The 21,190-nt window shown below is 43.0% G+C and overlaps 1 protein-coding gene across 4 annotated transcripts; it reads right to left on the reverse strand.

The window, feature by feature from the left end:
- Positions 1-1,049: 1,049 nt before the first annotated feature.
- Positions 1,050-20,264, reverse strand: LOC137107753 (proline-rich protein 7). Of its 4 annotated transcripts, none has more exons than XM_067491722.1 (4): positions 19,936-20,264; positions 19,347-19,450; positions 13,923-15,532; positions 1,050-3,414 (listed from the first exon to the last, which is right to left on the reverse strand). In XM_067491722.1, the coding sequence occupies exons 3-4, from the start codon at positions 14,257-14,259 to the stop codon at positions 2,819-2,821; spliced, it is 933 nt and encodes a 310-aa protein (XP_067347823.1). In that variant the 5' UTR covers positions 14,260-15,532; positions 19,347-19,450; positions 19,936-20,264; the 3' UTR covers positions 1,050-2,818. The 4 variants fall into 4 exon arrangements, with proteins under 4 accessions (XP_067347823.1, XP_067347820.1, XP_067347821.1 ...); XM_067491719.1 differs by having other exon boundaries at positions 19,815-20,264; XM_067491720.1 differs by lacking the exon at positions 19,347-19,450.
- Between the last annotated feature and the right edge of the window lie 926 nt (positions 20,265-21,190).

The raw sequence follows: 21,190 nt of genomic DNA on the forward strand, positions 1-21,190 counted from the left end.
ATTACTAAGTTCTGTGAACACAGCTCACGATGAAATGGGTCAAATATCTAATAAGTGTGTTTGGGGCCCTTTAAATCCCTGTGTATGTTCATTTTGGCCCCATACACGTTACTTCAAGAGGACCACTACAGACCCTGACAGATATCTTTTAACCTCAGCTCGTGCACATTTAGTTATAAAGAACATTTCAAACGTTTGTGTGAACATTATCAGCTTTGCAGAATTGTCCCATTCAGCAGCAGCGTCTTTGTCTGTCAACAAGTTTGGATCTTTGTTTGAGCAAATGCTAATTAAATAAAGTCCCTTCTTGGTTTATTTTCCCAACCTGTCACCTAGAAATTATGTTTGTATAGAACCAATTTGTTTCCAGGACACGTGGTTGCTACTGGTAACATTTTCTATTTGACAAGTTGCTGATGTGGTAATTCTAAGTAACATGGGGAGTTTCATAAGGAGACACAGGACTTTTCTACTCTAGTATGTCCATTAGTGCCAAAGGGTACTTTTGTACGTCAATATCATATAGCAGAAGACGTAAAAAAGCGGCACAATTTGACACCTTAAAGCAGGAAGCTGTAAGATGAGAACATGTTGGCAATGGACTTGAACATGATTTCTCCTCGTATCCATCACCTCAACTGCCTCAACAGCAGTCTTCTCCACTGGGATGAAAGAAAAAAGTGGCTTGTTTGGGCAATGAAAGAGACTGGAAATGGTTTGGAGATATGCAAACCTTTGTATTGCTCATCACTAGATGCTGTGACATCAACGGAACAGCAATCCATCAGTCAAAGAGCACATGCTAGGCCTAACTGAGAGGAGGCAGAGGCTGCCAAAGGAACAACTGGTTGAGACTAGGTTGGAATAAAGAAACAGTGACAAAAGAGCTGCAGTCATAGGAGAAAGGAATGATGCAGAGGAGAATCGGAGGAAAATGGGGAGGATAGGAGGGACTCGGGAAGTGAGAGAAACAAATTCATATTTAAGGAAATTTAGATTTATATTTGTTTAATCTGTACTGTGCATTTTACAGGGAATGTCAGACTCAAACTTTAAGACTAGTGATGGACGGTGTAAAGTGTTTTTCAATCTTGGCTCAGCTTGCTTTGTGCCACTCCCCCTCCCCGCATAGTCAGAAAGAAGTCTTTATAAAGTGTTTGTTCAGTGTCAGACATGTCAAATATGAACTTACCTCCCATTTTTAACTACAAATAATCATAAATAATCTGCCTGGGTGCAGCTAATACAAAATTCTATTGTGACAAAACATATGAAACCATATGTACATAATAATAAAGTTGCTCGGAACAGAGCAGCTACACTAATGAGTGTGTGGATTCCAGAATTTGAGTACAACTTTAAACTTTCTTGAAAACATCACTCTTTGCCATAAGTGTACGCAAAACATCGTATTCCCATAACGTCAGATATTGACGCTTCCTAAGGCGTCAAATTCTGCCGTTTTGTACATCGTTTTGTGTATCATTGATACCACAGGTACACTTTGGCGTCAGTATTGGACGTTCCGGGAACGACTTTATATACACAACAAGTATGTTGAGAAACACCAACGGTTATACGCACAAAAACCTCAGCGTGAGGTTCAGTTAGAAGACAAATTACATACAAACAAAATGCTCCGAGCATCAATCACAGCCGCAAACGGGTACCTTAAATGTCCACACGTAACGCAGAATGGTTTGGACAAAGCTGTGTTTTTTTAACACTTCGGAATAGAACAGGCTGCTGTACAACACAGGCATTAAATGAGACTTGTTTTAAGAGAAATATGAGTCAAACAAAACACCCAAACAAATTTGTACATCAAACAATGACTTTTATTTTCCCATTTGGAATCTTCAAAATCATTGGCAGAGGATGGTTTTCTTTTATTTTCACAGAAAAGGCATAAAGTTTAAAAGAATGCTAATAAATTTGTAGGTGAAAATGAGATTGTTCACATTAATGGCACTAGCCTTCATCATCCTGTGATCGCCAACAGGCCCTAACATCCAGGTTGGGGCCAAACTATTACACGGACAATGACAAAGCAGCATGTTGCAAAATACAGCCCAGGAACACTTGGTTCTGGATAGCTCATAGTAGTACTTTACATTTAGAACTCTTTTGGCTGCCAAATGTGAAAATTGGCCTCTGGGCTCTAATGTCACAAATACAATGGCTGAGTCCCACGTGTCCTTTTTTAATACTTGCAGTCCTTGAGAAGAGGCAAGCTGTCTCCAAAAGTGTAATGCAGATAAAAGAGGAGAGGTCGTGGTGGGTAACAGACAGTTCCCAGGAGCCATGGCAACAGCAGACTGGCACAATAGGTTGCTCTGCCGAAGGAAGAGGAGAGGAGGAATGAACAGGATGAGAGAGCGACGGACTGATGAACAGCTGTGCTGGCTGCTCATTTGTTCCTCTTCCTCGACCTCGTTACTGCTTCTTTTCTCTCCTCCTCTGCCAAGCTAAGGAGCTATGACTCAATGAGCTTCGATATGACACCTGGACAACCCATTAACTCAACAACTCTTTTTGAAACAGAGTGCAGTTTCCTCCTTTTCCCACACACTGTGATGAAAGCCACAATCTTAGTAGAGCAAGTGGCAACTTTCGCCCACAAAGCAACAAGAGTATCCCAATTTCCTCATGTCTTCACACCTTTTTGACCCTCTTTCAGCTCTTCGGGGGACTAAAACTCTACTTTTAGCTGCGTCAGTGCTATCGGTAAACACTGAGCAGCAAAGGAGGCAGGAAGTGTGTCTTTGAAGATCACGTCCTCAAGGCTAATTAGAGAAGGACCCGCTAACATCTAGCACTAGACAGCAGTGCTCCGACCCAGCAGGGGGAAAGCTGTTGGTAAGCCACAGCTAGGCTCCAGTCCTCTCAGTCCATGTACCCCCTGAAGTCCTTGTAAGCCTCCTTGGAATCCCTGTATCCCACCTTGGAGTCCCTGTATGCCCTCTTGGAGTCCTTGTATTCCACCTTGAAGTCCAAGTCCTTCATGGTGAGTCCTGGGTTCTCGGCGGGGCATGGTCGCCATTGCAGTAGCACCCTGAAAGGAGTGAGCAGGTTGGAGGGAGCAGGCCCCGGGTGGGGTGACATTGTGGTTCAGGTCCATGTTGGACAAGAGATGACCCAGCGAGTCCCAGCGCTGGGACGAAGGCAGACGTATCAAGGAGGAGTAGCCCCGATCTGGGAACACAGTCACCGTGGGAGTCTTGCTGGTCTCTAAAGTGAAGGCAGGTGCAGGTTCCTGGTGTTCCCTGTGAGGCAGCGGCACTGCTCGAAGTGGGGCAGGCTTCAGGTAGGTGCCGCCTCGTGGGTCAGCCAAAACCTCACTGTAGGGCGGAGGGGGATCCTCCATCAGGACTGCCTCCTCGTAGCAGGGTGGCTTTCCAAACATATCTGTGTCTGAAAAAAGAGAGTTGGAATTAACTTCACTGACAATTTCACCTGAAGGCCAAAGCAGTATTACAAAGAAAATATAACATGATGGCTTTGTAAGTATTACTAACAATATTTTAACTCTAAAGATTTATTACTAATAAAAACATTCCCAGAGCACATGGGAGCATGAATCATTTTACTGATCCACTCCTGCACTTTAGAACACACACAGTACATGATGCAGCCTGAGGAACTACAGTACAACCACCACCGAACATGTGAGTGTATCAACGTGTACAAAAACAAAGACGCTTCCCTCTGAGTTCACAAACTACTGTAATTAACACCTGCTTGCTGTGATGCATGTGACAACGTGCACAGTCGTGGGAACAGGAACCACAGCAGCACATTAGGTTTGAGCTCGTCCTCGTTCCTTCACCACATTTTTCTCACACACACACACACATTTTCTCCTCTTGTATCACACTCCTATTTCAGGCTCAGTTGTTTTCCATTTTCCTGCCTCTCAGCAGACTTCATCATTACTAGCAGAGGACCTGCACTGCAGCATCCTGCAAAACAAGTTATGTAAACACATAACTATTATCAAACCTGCTGTCATCTATGTTTATTGAGATGAGACGTTAAACTGCAGGGATGCTAGATTTTACCTTATTAAAAATGTCACATCATCTGCTCTGATTGGATGTAAATGCTGGTGTGTAGTGCATCTGTGGCATCTACCCAGCTTTTTGCAATGAAACGTGAAATCAAAGCTTTTTATATTTGTGAAAATTACAGCCATACAATGCTTCATGTGTCAGTGATGATGCAAAACGATGATTCATACATCCTTTCTGCTCATCGTTAAATTTCTGAGGGGGTAATATGTGTAGTGGGCAATAGAAAATGGCAAATTCTTTAACGGATTCCTAGACAAAAAAAAAAGAACAGTTGAATTTACCAGGTGTGACTTTAAGGAGTTTGTTTAGTTTTTAGTTTAGATTTGATTAGTCGAATTTATTCATTTATCGAGTTTGTCTGGATCATTACAGGCAGCCATTTCATGTGTTATCATGCTCAGTGTTTCCCACACATACAAAATATTTGGATGTATATTTGTCCATTTTTTATAGATCTGTGTGAGAGAATCACGAGAGACTCTGTGACAGCTCCAAGCAACCACAGGGGAATAAGTGTTTGGTCAATTTCTGACAGAAATTTAAGAATCATGTTCAGCATAAATGTGCGCAAGTGTAAATAATTAGATCTATAAAACTGCATGTTACTTCTTTAAGGAGGCTTTAAATTAAAATAAACTCAAATGAGCCATTACTGTCTAGGCGTCTTGTGGCGTAGTGCTTGTACTTGTAAAAACACAGCAGATTCAGACATGCTCTAACCTAAAAACAAAGGCACTAGTTTGTGTCCTATTTGATGCCGTTACTCAAATTGCTACTCGAGTTAGCGCTGTTTCTAACCCCTAAACATCACATTTGTCTGCAGAAATCTAACCAAGAGCTTGTATTTTTTGTGCTAAACCCAAATTATATTGTGGTGCATGATAATGATGAACTCGGCCAACAAGCATGTGGAGTGGTACCGACTTGTGACTTCTGACAAGTCACTCACATACAGTCAGTGAGTTGGTGAAACTTGCACCTTCATGTTATGTCAGCAGAGCATTTTCTTCTCACTCTATCAGCTAATTGGACCAGTCACACCTGCTGCTGTTTCCACTGAAGGGCTAGTCAGCAGCTGCCCAAGCACCTCAGAGGTCTGTTTGCATTTGCAAGGAAATAATAAACTCTGTAGTTATTCAGACCATTGCAGAAATGTGCACACAACTTAAGGAACACCTGCACAGCTGTTAGGGTGCTTTAAGAAGCTGAGGACAGGTGCAAAAGCTGACAACAAGAAAGTTAAGAGATGTTTTCCTACTCAAATATTTCAATTTCTCGCACATTTTGATGATTGTTCTAAGAAGGCTTCCAATCATTTTGAAGCAGACCTTGACCGTGCTCTTTTTTTTTTTTGAAGGCTGATGGAATGGAACCAGTAGATTATACAGAATATCATGACACTCTTGATTCAATAATAGTAAAATGTTCTAAAAATGTCCCTGTTCATGCCAAAAGTGTTGAGCTTCCAAAGTAGGTACTGCCACCGCTGGCATCTTCTGAGGATCTCCTCAGTGTTTGGGGTGAAGGTAAGAGTCTGATCAAATATTGTTCCCACATATTTGTATTCCTCCACTGTCTCCACAGCTCCCTCTGCTTGGTAGAGAAGGTGACGACCACCTCCTTGACTTCTCCACGTTTAGTCCCAAACTCATGGAGCACTGAGCTGTGGTGGTGTTTGGGGACAGCAGGGACTGGAGAACAGTGTCATCAGCATATTTGAATAGGTGACTGTCAGGGTGGGTGGGGACCAGGAATCATCAGTGTACAGGATGAGGAGCAGTGGAGGTGAAGAAGAGATCAGAGTAGGTGTTATTGACCAGAACTTTCTGCGTTCTCTTGGTCAGGAAACCAATGATCCACAGGGTTAGTTTGTCGGCCAAGTGGAAGCAGGTGGAGAGTTTTCCCGCCCGCATGTGTGGCTGTAGCGAGTTGAACGCGGAGAAGTCAGCAAACAGCAATCTGACAGTAGTACTGAGTTATTCTAGGAGTTTACGCACCATGAGGAAAAATTTCGCATCATCCACCTGCCTGTCCACGCAGTACGCAAACTGGAGAGGGTCCATCAGTGGGTTTCTTTGATGCTGTAGTTTTTTATGACCCTCTACATAGCTTTCATTACAATGGGGGGCAGAGCAACGGGCCTCAGGTCACTTAGAGATTTGACAGAGCCAAAAAGAGCTTGGAATAGGGACCACTGTGGAGTATTTCCATAGTTGTGGAACTATGCCACTGTCCATGGATCTTTGAAATAGCTGGAACAAGCGACGTTGTTAAACCTCAGCAGTCTTAGTCATTTTTGTTACCTGACACAAATTAGTTTAATATTTTCTGATTGACTTAAACACTGACATTAAAGCACAAGTAACCGAAGCCATAAGGTTTTATTGCAGAAGAAAAGCACAATTACAAGATTTTGAGAAAACACCCACCTTCCAAAACTCCTGCAAACTCCATAACATACATCTGCTTTGGCAGAGGGCCTGTGGAGTCTATGTTACTGTCAGGATAATGGATGGGATTCCTTTCAGCCCCCTTGGGCTACAAACATCAATCTTAAAGGAGATTTTTGCAGCACCTGAAGGCAGCTTCTATTTTCAGGCTGATAAATCTGCCCAGAACCTGATCAATATCTGTGCAATTGTTGCACAACCTCTCCTCCTGCTCTCCACTGAAATATTAACAATAACTTGGCCTTTCAGCTTCTTGCCAAAGCTCATTTTGAGAAAACTAAGTTTAAAACCTAAAACGCAGCCTTTCTATCTCCCCAAAATGCTTTAAAGCACAGTACTGATGGAAAAATTGCTATTTTTCTTTAATCAAACTGAGCATCGGTACATGTGTTACACGTGCTTTGTAACATTTCCTTTACCAATTAGTAAAAGTGTTGTCATGAGGGGAAATGGAAAAATACTAGTTTCCCTGCTGTGTTTCTTTCACTTTCCCAGCCTGAAATCTTAAATTACACAGAGGCCTGATGTGACCATAATCAATCCTGACAGAGAAATGAATGGTTAGTATGTGGAGCCGAGTGGATCAACTGTACAAAAACTAAATGGAAAGAAGTGAACACTTGCAAAGACCTGTTTGTGCTATTACACGACAGGCCTGGTTCCTCTAAACCAACCACATATATTACACACACACACACACACACACACTACTCACAAAAAGTTAGGGATAATTGACAATAGGGTAAAATTGTAGAATGCACCTGAAATAATCCAGAACTTTTACTTAATTGGATCTTCTCTAAACATTTGAATGCACATGTCCAACTGTTCAATGTTTCAGTACTTATTGCATAACAAGCTGTTCTCTAAATAAAATAATGATCCAGAACATTTAGTGGTCGATTCATGGATCAGACATGATCGATTAAAATCACTGCATCATGTACGTAACTTCCTAACTGGCCACAACATCAGAAAAGTCCTCTGCTTTGTTGGCCTATCAACGCTGACCTCATCCATGCATAACACGGATCGTGATCATATCATGTGATCATTTCAAGTCAAGTCGATCAAATGTGATATTTGTTTTGGTCCTGATGCTGGCGCTAACCGCTCCACCACCAACATACTAAAGTAATATGAAAACCTGTAAACACCGTCGATAGCATTTAGCTAAAACCATTTCAGCTTTTAGGCTTTTACTGTTGTTTCCTTCTGTAATGTTATTTAAAAGACTCAAAAAGATATTTTAATGCGTAGAATCCAATACATCCCAAAGCCTTTTTAAGATGGACACATGAGCAGTAAACTGTCTGTCAAAACCCACGATTCCAATTGGGCCACAGTTTCTATTCTCTGATATAAAAAGCTACAATGTTTTAAAACCCTTTTCCTTTTCTTGCAACGTCAAACCTGAATATAGCCAACGTCCCGTTTTAATGGAACTGGACCATGTCTCACCGAACAGTCCAAAATCAAACGCATTTATTCTCATAAATCAAAATGAATAAAAGTCCATATCCAAATGTTTTGGATGTGAATGATGCAAAGCTTTTTTTAGGCTGAAGATGAATCCAATCCACATATTTCCTCTGTTACAGTCACAACAAGCAGCAACATAGTGTTGGTAAGAAACAGCTGGTGGTTGTTCCTGTTCCCATGGAGCTGGATGTGTGTGTGTGTGTGTGTGTGTGTGTGTGCACCTGGCCACAGTCCAACCCCCCCCCCCACTCCCCCCGTGTCCCTTACAGATACCTACAGGATCAGAATCTCATTGTGTGCCAGCTCAGCGTTAAACAAACCGTGTGAGCACAAACACATGGTGCTGGTGTTTCCACCCGTTTCCTCTGAAGCAGCAGCCAATTGTGTCAGTGTTTTCTCTCATCTGGATTTTCTCTCTCAGTTCTCAACTTTTCTACTCTCATCTATCATCTGCTTTATCATTTCCTCTCATGTACTGTAAAATTCATCCAACCACTTTCATTTCCATCTGCTCTCCTGATCTTATCACTCGTCTTCATCCGTTTTGTCTCATGCTGGCACGTCTCATCTTCTTGTCAAATCTTTCTCCTTGAATCTTGCATTTGTGTAGTTTCTCTCTAATCACTCGTTCCTTTCTTGACCTTTCTTTTCGTAATCTCTCTCCATAGCTCCCCTTTTAATCCTGTACGTCTAATACACCCGCTCTTCATTATTTCCTCTGCTCCACACTTTATTTCAGGTCATGGTCTAATTTTTTCATCTGTCTCGCTCACATCTTTCTCATCACCCCTCGTCTCCTTTACGTCTCTCAATCATCTCCTTTGGCCTCAGCTCTCACCAGATTTAATCTCTTTAATTTCATATCTCCTCTTTATGTCATCTCAAATCTAATCCCTCTCTGGTCACACCCTTTTTATTCTTTTCCATTTCTTTTCACTTCTCATATTTCACATCTCCTCTCCAGTAACCACAATTTTCCTCTCTAATCTCATTCTCTTATCGGTTTCTCTCTTTTATTTGATCCCCTTCCTCCTTTCTTTTCTTTGCACATTTTTCTACTTTCTGACCTCATCTCACCTTATTTCTCTCCACCTAACATATTTCTCTCCATTATCTCTTCTCTCAATGTCTTTTCTTTCACCCGTTTTCACCAGCTTGCTCCCTTTCCACATCTTTGACCACGACTCATTTCACTCATTCTCGTCCTATGTCACTCTTTAACGTCCCCATTTCACATCTAAATGTTATTTGGATTTCATTCTTCTCCTCTCGCAATCCATCTCATTGTTCACATATTCAGCATTGTGTATTGTTTGTGTTTAAAAGTAAAGATAAAAATAATAAAAACTGTAAAATTTATTAATATTTGTTTAATACTAGTTTTCTGATTTAAAATTTCCAATCAAAAATGGAAAATGCCCTCACATTCCATTTTTCTGTCCATCCATTGTGGAAAGCAGTGGGGTGGCAGAATCTCTTCAATTCAGAATTTGAGACACAAACATCAGCTCAGGCTTTGGTGGCCAAAGATAAAGTGACCTCACCCCTTTGTTGTAGATTCTATATTACAGTAATGTCTTAAAGGAATTTCTTCAAATTTGCCACAAAACTCCACTTGGATACAAGGATTAACAACTGACAATTGCAGCAAATTTCATTATATGTGGCACAAATGTCAAATTGACAAATGACAAATTATAAAGCATGTGTACTGCAGCAGAAATGATCACCTCAGTAATTTCTATTTAAGCCTCTCAGCTTCTGTTATAGATAAATATGACAAAAGTCACGTAACTTCTCAGTACAACAGTTAATTCTAAAGGCAAATCTGAGAGCAGAAAGAAATAATTCTCCCATTGAAAACTCATCACCCACCACTGGTCTGAAGTGAATGACTTGTGTGAGCTGCTCCCAGTGTGAACATCCTGTGTGGGTCAGAACTTTGAAGCAAAAGCCTGTCAGAGTGGCACATCCTGGCTGCGTGGGAAGACAGCGGAGTGATGCATGAAGTGTGCGTTTCCAAAGCTAAATTCTACTCTTGTTTCTACTATCGTCTCTCCCAGTTTCAGATAGTTGAAAGCACATTTGTGTTCGCTGTGAGCACAATATTGAACTGAATTACATCCATAATTTCAGACACAGCAAGTGAGCCATTGCTGCCAGTGAAGCTGTGTTCTTCAATCAGTCTGGGTATGAAAATAACAAATGCAAATTAGGCACCGACTCTTTGGTTACAGTGCTGATTTTCACCTTTAATTCGAGCCGGGTTGGAGGTCTCAGTTGCCTGAACAGCACACGGATCTAGTCATTTGTGGTTCGAGTGGCTCAATCAGAGGTTTTTTGTTAAAAGAAGCTGCCACTAATGCTGGAGACATGGATGGTGTAAGCAGCAGGAGTAATGCACCAATTGAGGTTAATAGAAGCTCCTAAAAGTCTGCAGAGCTCCAGTTGCTCCTGAAATATGAGGTCCACCCCTCACGAGGTCTCAGAGAGGCTCCTTCTTTTCCCTCTGGTACAGTAAATACAGTATGACTCACAGGGCTCCTCTGCTGTGCTCAGCTGGTCACCACCTGCTTGTATTTCAGCCCGTCTGCTGCCTGGATACTAAACCCCTTCATCAGTCTGCTTTGTGACCAGGACTCCAGCCACCTTCAGTTTTGTCCTTCCCTGTCCTTCTCTGCTCATTAAACATCTTTGACAGCAGCTGATGCTCCAGCTTTTCTCACATTTGAAATATTTGGATTGTATTTGTTCTTTAGAACTCAGGAATTCAGTTAGATAAAAGTCGTTTAGCCGTATACGGAGGCACATTTGGCAAGTTAAAGGTTTGGAAAGAGAAGCGGGTCCAGGACAGTTTTATTTATCTGACAAAGTCCCTTAAGGCATTGAGGTGCCCTTGAGCAAGACACTGAACCCCAACTTAGTTTCTCCCAGTGAGGGCTATGCAACTGGCCACCAGTGTGTTTGTGTGTATGTGTGTGTGTGTGTATGTGTGTGTGTGTGTGATAGTAAGTGCAAATGGGTGAATGAGAAGCTGTGTGAAGCGCTTTTAGCGCCAATATTTAGAAAAGTGCCACATAGGTGCAGAACATTTAGCTCAAAACTGACTTTTAATCTCATAATTTCAATTTTGTCAAAATGTTGATTTTGTATTTCACACTTTCCATTTAGTAGTTGACTTGTTTTCTTGTCATTTTACATTTTTAATACAAATTTTGATGGACCATTGTTTTCATCACAACTAGTAGGTCGCGGGTTCGAATCCCTGGCCAGCTGTGGTCTGTGTGTGACGTTTGCTCCTCGACCTTGTGTGGGTTTTCTCTGGTTTTCTCCCACAGTCCAAAGACATGCACGTTGGGTTATTGGGTTACTCCAAATTTCGCCCCCCCCATAACCCTAAAAACCATAAGCAGTTAAAATAATGGATGGATGTTTTTGTCATGACAGACTTGGTATAATTTCCTTAACTGGTGTAAATGGGCTTCTATTGAGTCCACATGAACAGCAAGACACCAGCTGTGTGTCAGCAGCTCCTGATCGGTTTAAAGCCCAGAGCCTTGACTGACAGTAGAAATGAATTGGATATTGAACACTGCACATTTCCCGTGAGTTTAACGGGAAGATTCCTGTATGATTTCATAGAGGAAGCAGAAAGCTCACAGTGACACTGGAAGCCTGATTAATCGCTGCCAACGCCAGTAAAAACTCTGCAGCTCAGAAATTACAGGGGCTTTGCTAAACTTGCCCAGAGGAAACAAAATGGTCCCAGGGTGACACACGAGTGTCTGCGTGTGAATTCATGCATTTGATGTCATTCTGTTCCCTGATAAAGACGATTGACAGACGCCAACAACACGTCTAAAAACAGCTTTCCGTGCGACTCCATTATCACGAGGAGGACTGGGGCTTCTCTCTGCTGCCCCCTCCCCTCTTCCCCTCTCATCCATCGTCCCCTCTCCTGCCGACTCGAAACTCTTCCCCTCCGTTTGTCTTTCTGTTTCAGTTTACTCCAGCCGTGTTGTTGCTCACTCCGCTCGGCCTCCAGTCGCTGCCTACGCCTCAGCAGCAGCTGTCACCATGACACCCCGCGGGGGAACGCTGCCCAGCAGGATAGGACACGGAGGCTGGGAATCTAGGAGTCTAAAATAATCTGACACGGTGCATAATGTAGTCCTCCTCCTGTCCTCTGCTTTCTCTTGGCATCCACATTCCTGACATGAATTTTTATTCTTCTCCGTTGCATTTTTCCCTGAAATATGTACTAAATATGCATCTGGCTCATAAATAATAAGCAAACCAGGTGTGACAGGTTTGGTGTTTTTCAGTAATCTCACACTCAGCGGTGGAAAAGAGATAAAGGTTCAGCTCAAGTGAACACCTGAGGCGAGTTTGCTGTTGAGACTAATGGATGCAGTAGGACTGCTGAATGCTGAGCTGTAATTAGAGCAGATTGCAGCAGAAAGATGAAGCGAGACGCTGCTGTGTGCTGATCGCACGACGTTTCGTGCATGGGATGGACTTGTTGAAGCTTTCTGGATTCGCAAGCAAGCCGTTCTGGATAATTCAATCCCATGTTGAGATGAGAATCATTCAAACCAAGGGAACCCATAGATCCACTCAAATGTGAGGCTCCTTCATCGTTTCTTTAACACTTCTTCAGATTCAGTACAAGTCTGCACTGATACAGACTAATTCCAGAAAACAGTCTCTCTCTGACAAAAAAGGTTCCTTTTTTTTTTTTGTCCTTTTCGGCCATTCAGCAGGTCAATTATCCACAGGTCGATTTGACACAGTTTTTATGTCGTGTGCCCTTCCTGAAGCAACCCTCCCCAATTTCTACCAGGCTTGGGACTGGCACTGCATGGCTAGTGACGGGGATGAGCTTTGGGGAGGTTCAGTGTCTTGCCCCAGGGACAATTCGACATGTGATCGGGAAGAGTGGGGCGCGAACCTCCGACCCTATGGTCGCCCCGCTTGACTAAATCTTCCAGTCTCAGCTGCAAATATTAGCCTGGTAACACGCGAAATCAAGACAATAAACCAAGTAAACACCTGTATATCATCAGCATTCATGTAAGCGTTTAGCTCAGGTTGTGTCTTCGAAGCTGCTATAAGTGATGGCTTCACATAAAATCATAAATCATTTAAGTCAGCTTACAGTTTATTAAATCAGCAAGCTGAGTTTTTATTTTCACCAGCACCAGTTCAGGTTTGTTAGCACTAGTTTGTCCAGGAACTAGCCAGATCCATTTTTATATTTCTTTCACCAACCTTGAGCCAGTGTGAAGTCAACTATTTTCAGTTAATTTACTTGTTGTCAGTGTTTCTGCGTCTGATGGGCCAAAAAGCCCAAATTCACCTGATATCACCGAGTTTGCTCTATTGTGGACGAACTTTACAGTATTTTTTGCACTTTGGGGCACATTTGTTTGCCCCTGGGGCTACACTTACTTTCCGCATCATTTCCGCTTTTTATTTCCATTTAAATTCAACATCAATATGGCTGCTTTTTGCTTAGTTGATGAAAAAAAATAAAACACTTCACCAAAGCTTTGTATAGCTGACAACACTTCATATTTTAGAGAAATGCTTAAGTCTAACTAGCCCAAAGTCCACATGTACTGTTACTATGCTTTGTGTTGCTATGGTCTAAAAAAACGAACAAAGAACTTAGTATTTGCTGTGCCCACATCATTGAACCAATTTGTTTACTCAGGTAAACATCCATCCTAATCAACTAGTACTAATCACCAAAACAGTGCGACAGTGGACTCATTCCATAATAAAAATGCTCCTTCAGAAAACTCAAAACCACAGATACTTTTAAAAAAGTGTGAATGAAGGACAGACAGTCTCCAAAATGTTACTGCATAAAGGAAGAATAAGAACCAATCAAATAGGAACTAGCCTCCATTACCTGGCATGCTGACCCAAGTTGCTTGTGGCATGGAATGAGGAACCTGTAGAGGAAGCGGGGGCGACAGCGTTGGTGGTGGAGGGCAGAACTGTGGTGGCTCCCTAACCAGCTGTGAGGACGGCGCTGGGGGTGGAGGTGGGAAACCTGCGGGGTGACAGTTGAGAGGCTCCATCTCTACGGATCGCAGACATTGCTCCCTGAGCCTTTCCTCGCGGCGGCGCTTCAGCCTGCGCTGCAGAAAGCTGCAGAAACAGCAGAGCATGACGATGAGGGCCCAGACCAACCAGAAGCCGGCGAAACAGGCCAGGAAGGTGTAGGTGCCTTGAGACATCACCATGGTGGTGAAGGAGGGACAGTGAGTCCTCCCTCCCCCAAGGCAGGAAGAGGTGATTTCAGATGTGCAGGATGGGATGTATGACGTTGAAGTCTGTACACTCTGAAGCTTGGGAAACTCGTGCGTTGTTTCTCGGGGGTCAAAACGCCAAAATTACATTCAGTGATATAAATGTTGGCGGTTTGCTGTAATCCAAGGTGGGATCTCCAAAACATGTGGTATCAGCAGTCACACAGCGCTTGTTTCTTCGATAACGAGCTCTTTGGCTGCTTGTATTGTAGTCAGTTAAAAGTCATCATCAACATCAAAATAATCACAAAGAATATGATAATATAAACTGAGCCATGTGACGGCTTTCGATTTGCTCAGTACTTCACAAATTTAAACAGTCAATAAAATGTCTTTTTAATGCACATTTGCTGGAACAGTTGAAAAAGATCCCCAGTAATTCCGAAAAGTTAGTGAAAGTCTGCGAATTAAAATCCTGCAAATCTGTGGAGCAGCTGGAAATAACTGCCACATGTGTGCCGATACAGTGAAATATGTGCATTGTATTAGCATTTGCAATGAAGAAAAATGTCATTAATTCTTTTTCCCTGGAGAAGGACGCACGAAGTGAAGGCTGCTGCAGTTTCCAAGGCAGCTGATTGTCTTGATATCGTCCCTCTGATTTACACACATTTACGTAAATAGCAGGACGTTACACTGTCAGACAGCACAAACTGTCTTAAACTGTTTTTAATCTGATGTGTCTGGAAATGTGGAACTTGTTGCACAATTTAAATTTACATCAAAATTAAAAAACCTTGCAGCAAACTTTTCGATTCTGTGAATCTTCTGTTTCTGTCCAGATTTTTTCGAATTCAGCTCGAAATGCTTTTTGACGCATCACGAATTGGCACAAATTCACAAAGGTCTACAGATGAGTTTAGCACCTTCCCTGATGTTTCAGCAGCAGCAAACAACCTTCATTCTCTGAAGAGCTGCAGGGGGGTAAAGCAGCAATGGCTGGATTCCTAATAATAAAGTTGCGATGGCGTCATTGTCTTTTTGAGGCAGATCTTTGTTGGGCCTGTGGCTCAGAAAAACTGCGGGTGACGTGCAGTCACAAGCGCCAAAACCTCAGCGGTGATGAGTGAGTCCTCGTTGGACCGGCTCATGTACAGCTGTTCCCTGAAGGACTGCAGGGTGCTGAAGTCTGGGGTCCATCTACGCTGCTGGGACGCCGAAGTCCCCGTTCTCAGATCCCAGTGGGTCTCCCGAGTCTCACATGGTTCTACAAAGAAAAAACACAAGGACGGGACGAGACCATTGTCAGCAATAATCAGAGGACAAACTTGGACAATATAGTCAGAGCAGGAAAAACAGTGATTATAAATCTCAGCTGTTCAGGCAGGATTAGAACACTGACCCCGGGGGGGTGGGGGTGGGGGGGGACAGCAGTTTCACAGTTCACAGAGTAGCAGCTCTAAGCGAATATATTCATAGTAGCTGGAAAGTACCTGTGTGAAGCCAACTGTCTACACTGCGAATACTTGTCCAACATTATTATTTTCAGTCTAATTTCTTGGTTAAATAACTTTATTTTCCTCTGTTTCTGCTCAATCAAGGTGAGTGGACACAGGTTTGCATCATTAGTGACGTCAAGCTCCTGCTGAATCAAAGGATTAATAAAAACACAGCTGCATCAGGTCACATTTAAATACACGAACTCGGAAAGACATTTGTAGTAAATGTCACATATTTTGGTTTATGTTTTATTACTTCGTGAATGTAATGTTGGTACTTTGTCTGAGCTCAGCTCCCCCTGCGTTTACCTGAACAGGTGGTAGGTTCCACTTAGAGCAGAGAAGATAAAAAGCCGAGCAAAGAGAAGAAGGAGATTTGTTTTCTATTTGCTTTTCTTAAAGTTTTCGGTTAAGTTTTCTTTTATGCCTGGAAAAACAAACATGTATAGGACACATCAAACATTAATATAATCAAATTTAATGTATCTTAGAGGTTAATTAGGAAAGAAAACCTCCATTTATGCTTTTTTTGTTCATCTTGCTGATAGTTTCTGAAAACCCTCATTTTGAAGGACTGTATCCCTCAGTGCCAAAGCACATCAGCAGACCCCTACCTCTGCATTAAAGAGCACAAAACTGGGGGCTAAGTGGGAGGGGGGGCAGGCTGCTTTAGGACTGGCCCTGAGGCGTTTCTGTTTCCTCTGATATATTTGTGCCCTGGAACAACACATTTACATATTCCTATCTGGCTGCGATGTGACAATCATTTAAATAAACTACCTGTTGGTGCCCCCCACCCCTCCTCATTTCACTGCTCATGGTTCTGCCTGTCAGCAATAGTGTATTATAATGATACACAACACAGCTGAGATTATCGGTGTAATGTTTCATTCCTTTGTCTCTGAACGGCACCGGAGGCAAATTACCCTCTGCCCTGAGAGACTCTTACCAGTCCTGACTCATCCAATTGTTCACCTGGTGTCGTCGACTGAACTGAACACGAAAACATGACATTTTCGTCAGTTTTAAAATATCTGCTGATAGAAGCAACCCTCCCCCCCCCTTCTGTCAGTTTTCCCAATATGAGACTACAGTTACATTTATAGCACACGTGGAGCCACAGGCCACAGTCTTATGGGAATTACTCGCTGCTGCAGTTTGCAGTTGTTCAGCACAGGTCATTCATCAGCAGACAGGTGGGAAAGCTGCTGAAATTTTAATCTCCGAGCACCGATGTGGGATGGACCTCTTTTTTTTTTTAGTGCGCATCCAACCCAGGCTTTAAAAACCTCCACAGCACATAACACACACTCATTTGTCTCATTTTTGTCTTTTAAGCCAACAACTAAACGCAATTCAGTTATAGCACAGGAATGTTTTCCTGCCACGAACCACGTTGGCTTCTTCTTCACTGCCTTTTAAAATATTTATTTATTTCTGCACATTACAGCCACCAACTCTAAATGAGCAGATGATTCAGGAACGATGTGCACCAGACATTTTGTATAAGCATTTGACCACAGCACCTCTGGTGGTCAAGAACTCAACAGCTTTTTTTGATTTGATGCCATGTTCGAGTCCAACTGGACTGGGCTGAGTGGTTGTCCAATATTCCCATTTTTCTATTTTTACTCTATATCAGCTCCCAAGGGGACATACTTGGTTCATTAGCCACTAAATGCTCCACTGTGTTGACCTGTTACTGCTTCCTCTGGTTTATTTGACCTGGTTGAAGATGGTCTTCACTGATTTCCAAGTGGATTGTGGTGTGGAAGCAAAACAGAAACCACAGGAATTTGTGGTTTTCTTTTTAGCATGAATTCAAAGCTAAGCTATTCTAAAATCAGACTATTGCTACTACTGTATTGTCCTCTAGTGAGCAGAAAATATGCTGGAACCTCTCTCTTGTTCAGAAATGAGGACCCTCACTGGGATTTAATAACTAGTACTGACATTCTGAGGTATAAAATCAAAAGGCTTAAGTTGGTTGGTTTTGCACATTCAGGGGCAATTGACTCTTAATTTTTGATCATCAGTGTCCTTAAATGAACCAAAAAGATTTTTAAAATGACTGTGTAACAGCTGTTTGTGTCCACCAACCAGTCAAGTTGACGTTTACATGCACATATGTCTAGACTCTTATTCTAATCAGTTCATCAATGACTCCAAGTGGACGTTCTTGCTAGATGTAATAAAAATGTCTGCATGCATTCTGGGACTTTGTGTTGGCAAGAATGAGACAGACATGACTTTTTGAGCAGCAAAATCTAATCAGTTCATCCGTGAGTCAAAGTGGGCAGTTGTGACAAATAATAAGAAATTCCCTCAGGTGTTCCGGAGACCTTCTCATGAAGGTGATGGTACGGACAGAACCGATGTGAGGTCATAAAGACCATGACCTTGACCTTTTGACTATTTGAAATCTCATCAGTTTGACTCCATGTGGACACATGCCAAGTGTGAAGAAATTCCCTCAAGGGGACAGATGGACAGCCCAAAATCCTAGTGCTTCAGGTCACAGCCGATGCTGGTGCAGAGACATAAAAAGCAATAAAGCAAAACCTCCAAAACTTCTGCTTTACAGAAAAGGTCAGCAGCTAATTGAGTTGAGTTTGTATGATGAGTGAGCCAAGAAAACCTAAAGTGCTGTTGATCTTTTAAATGTCTTAACAAAATGGAAAGGGAGCTTTCAGAAATCAGCAGCAGCAGCTCTGTCAACACATTTCACTCAGAGCAAAAAGCCGACGTGATCACTCGCATATTGCTGGTGTCGGATGTAAATGTAACGAGATACTTTCCCGACAGATGTCCTTGCATTCTTCATAGCAGTGCACAGAAAAAATGAGAACAACTGAAACATTTACGGAGGTTCAATGTCTGATGTGAGGTTCCACAAACATACTGGATGAACAGTGGAGGACCCCACGTTTTCACTACATTGCAGCAAGACATTTTGAAATTATAGTGTGTACAGATTTGGTTTTAACTCGGAAACAAATCTCTAGGTAAAGTACAAAGAGTGGGCAAGGTGTCACGATGACTCATAAACTGAACGAGTCTCATCGTGGATTGTAGGAGCTCTTGCCTGTACACAAACCGTGGCAAAGGATCACAATAACAGAAAAGGATGACAGCAGACTAACTTAAGACGCGAGGCCAAAGACTTTTTCTTCATGACCAGTTGAATTTTCAGAGCTGTGGTGATGCAGCAACCTGCGGCTTTGTCTAAGTGGAGTTTGCATGTTCTGCCCACGTCTGCTCTGGCCCAAGACATGCGGGTCAGATTAAAAGATGACTCTAAATTGCCTGTAGTTTGCAAACGGCGCTGCGACTGACTGACTGACCTCACCCAATGTCAGCTGGGTTCGGCTCCAGCAGGCTGCCAGCACACCAGCAAAGAAAATACGAGTGTAGGAAGGTGGCCTCTAGTGGCCCGAGTAATCATGACAGGAGCAAAAGTCAATCCACAGGTAAAACACAGCTCTTTGGGAAGGTCAGCTCTTAGTTTGCTCTCAAAAACCCTGAAGCTACATTACAGCAGTGACAGGTCCTGCTGCATATGATACACACAATATGACTTACTGCTCTGCTGCAGATGAAGATCCGAGCTGGTGGAGTAGAGGTCTTGTTAGCCCACACCTATGATCCTATGAGAGGACACCTGGACAAGAACTGAACGTTCACATCTGATGGACATGGAAGTGAAATGAAATTTCAGTTTCACGTCGGTTATTTGATGAGTTCACATTTTTAAGTCTAACTCCACACATTTCCAGAACAATACAGAAAACTCCTCCAGCAATAGAATATCAGTAGGGGGGGGGGTCTGGGGGGGGGGTCTGGGGCCCTGGCATCAGTGGGAGATTATGGGCGAGTCAACAGCTGAAGCCCTGATGTTTCCTGTGCCCTGGACGTCTGCATGAAGCTGGGGGAGGATGAAGGCGCAGGACATGGAGCTGAGGTGAGAAAATCCCTCCAACAACACTCACGTCGCTCATTTCCACAGGTCCCTGTCTGAACGAGTGTAGAGACCAAAAGCCCAAAACTCACCTTTTAATTCCTCAGCAGCTTCAGATGAGATGACGCACTCAACTCCCTCCGCGCCATTTAACTTTATGTCCTCGTTTATTTGAAAGGATAAATCCCACAATCACATGAGGGCTCAACGTACCTCCCGCGCCCTGTCCGCGCACCGTCCGCCGGCTCCGCTCAGACCATCACCCGTCACAGCCTCACGGCTCCTCCGCGCACTCGTCTCCCTCAGCGGTGCCGCCGGCAGCAGCGCGTCGTGTTTTGGACGTCAAGGCAAATAAAGAGGTTCACCTTGACAGCACGGCTCCTCCCTCTCTCCTCCCTCCTCCCCGAACTCTCTCTCTCATCGCTGGAAGAGCAGAAGGAGCGATTCGTGACACCCAGCCCGCCTGTCTGGCTGGATGAGGAGAATACAAATCAAGCTGCCAGCGGGGTTTTTCCAAGGACGCGCGGTTTGGCATCGGAAGAGAGACTCTGGAGGTCAAGGAGGGAAAATGTTAGGGCGGAGTTTATTAGATTAAAGCAATGGAATAAATTGGATATACAGAGTTGTATTGTTTATGTCTTTGTTCTCATCATCTGTTCGTGCGCTGAAATTAAAGGTGTGTGACAGGAAAAGATTCTTCAGAACATGACTGGGTTTCAGCACCGGAGGGTTTCAGTAGCCCCCTGGTGCAGAAACCCACTTATCGTCTCATCTTGGTCAAGATGACAAACCAACAACGTCATGTTGGTGAACCAGCAAAGAGTGATGCACATGTTCACAGTGAACATAACCAAGCTCGGTTTAAGTTCTGCAATGATCTGACTTCCCTATATCAATAGATCTCTCTACTTCTAGCTGAAAAATTCCTCCAGATGACATCACTTGGAGGAACCTTCAGTTCAGATTACGTCATCTCGTTGCTCACACTGATCATGATCAACCTGCTTTTCCTGAGCTCATCTAAACTCCTAATGGTGACAAACTCCTCCAGATGCTAGAAGCAAAGAAATATTTGAATACAGGGAAGTTAAGAAGCATTAATGTACATTTTTATAGCTTAAACTAAAGCCATAGAGAGCAAGTTGAAAATTGGCGAAGTCGCCCTTTGAATTATACATCACAACACACACGTGCAGTGGAGCGTTATAGCAGAGACACGTCAAGCTGACATCAAAGCCGGAACAAAGGCTGACTGCTGCACGTCACCTTCTCCTGGGTCAACGAGCGCACCTGAACACAACACAAAGACTACAGCCACTGGCTAATTAATACAGATGTTCTGCACCTGCATGAGACGTAGGACTGTAGCTTTACAAACTGTAATCCAAGTAACCACCTCCCTTATATTATAGCTACTTCTATTTCGAGCATACGCCTGATAAGAAGTTGTTATAGGCCCTTTTTCTCT

This window comes from Channa argus, chromosome 22 (assembly GCF_033026475.1).
Source record: "Channa argus isolate prfri chromosome 22, Channa argus male v1.0, whole genome shotgun sequence".
Lineage (NCBI taxonomy): Eukaryota > Metazoa > Chordata > Actinopteri > Anabantiformes > Channidae > Channa > Channa argus.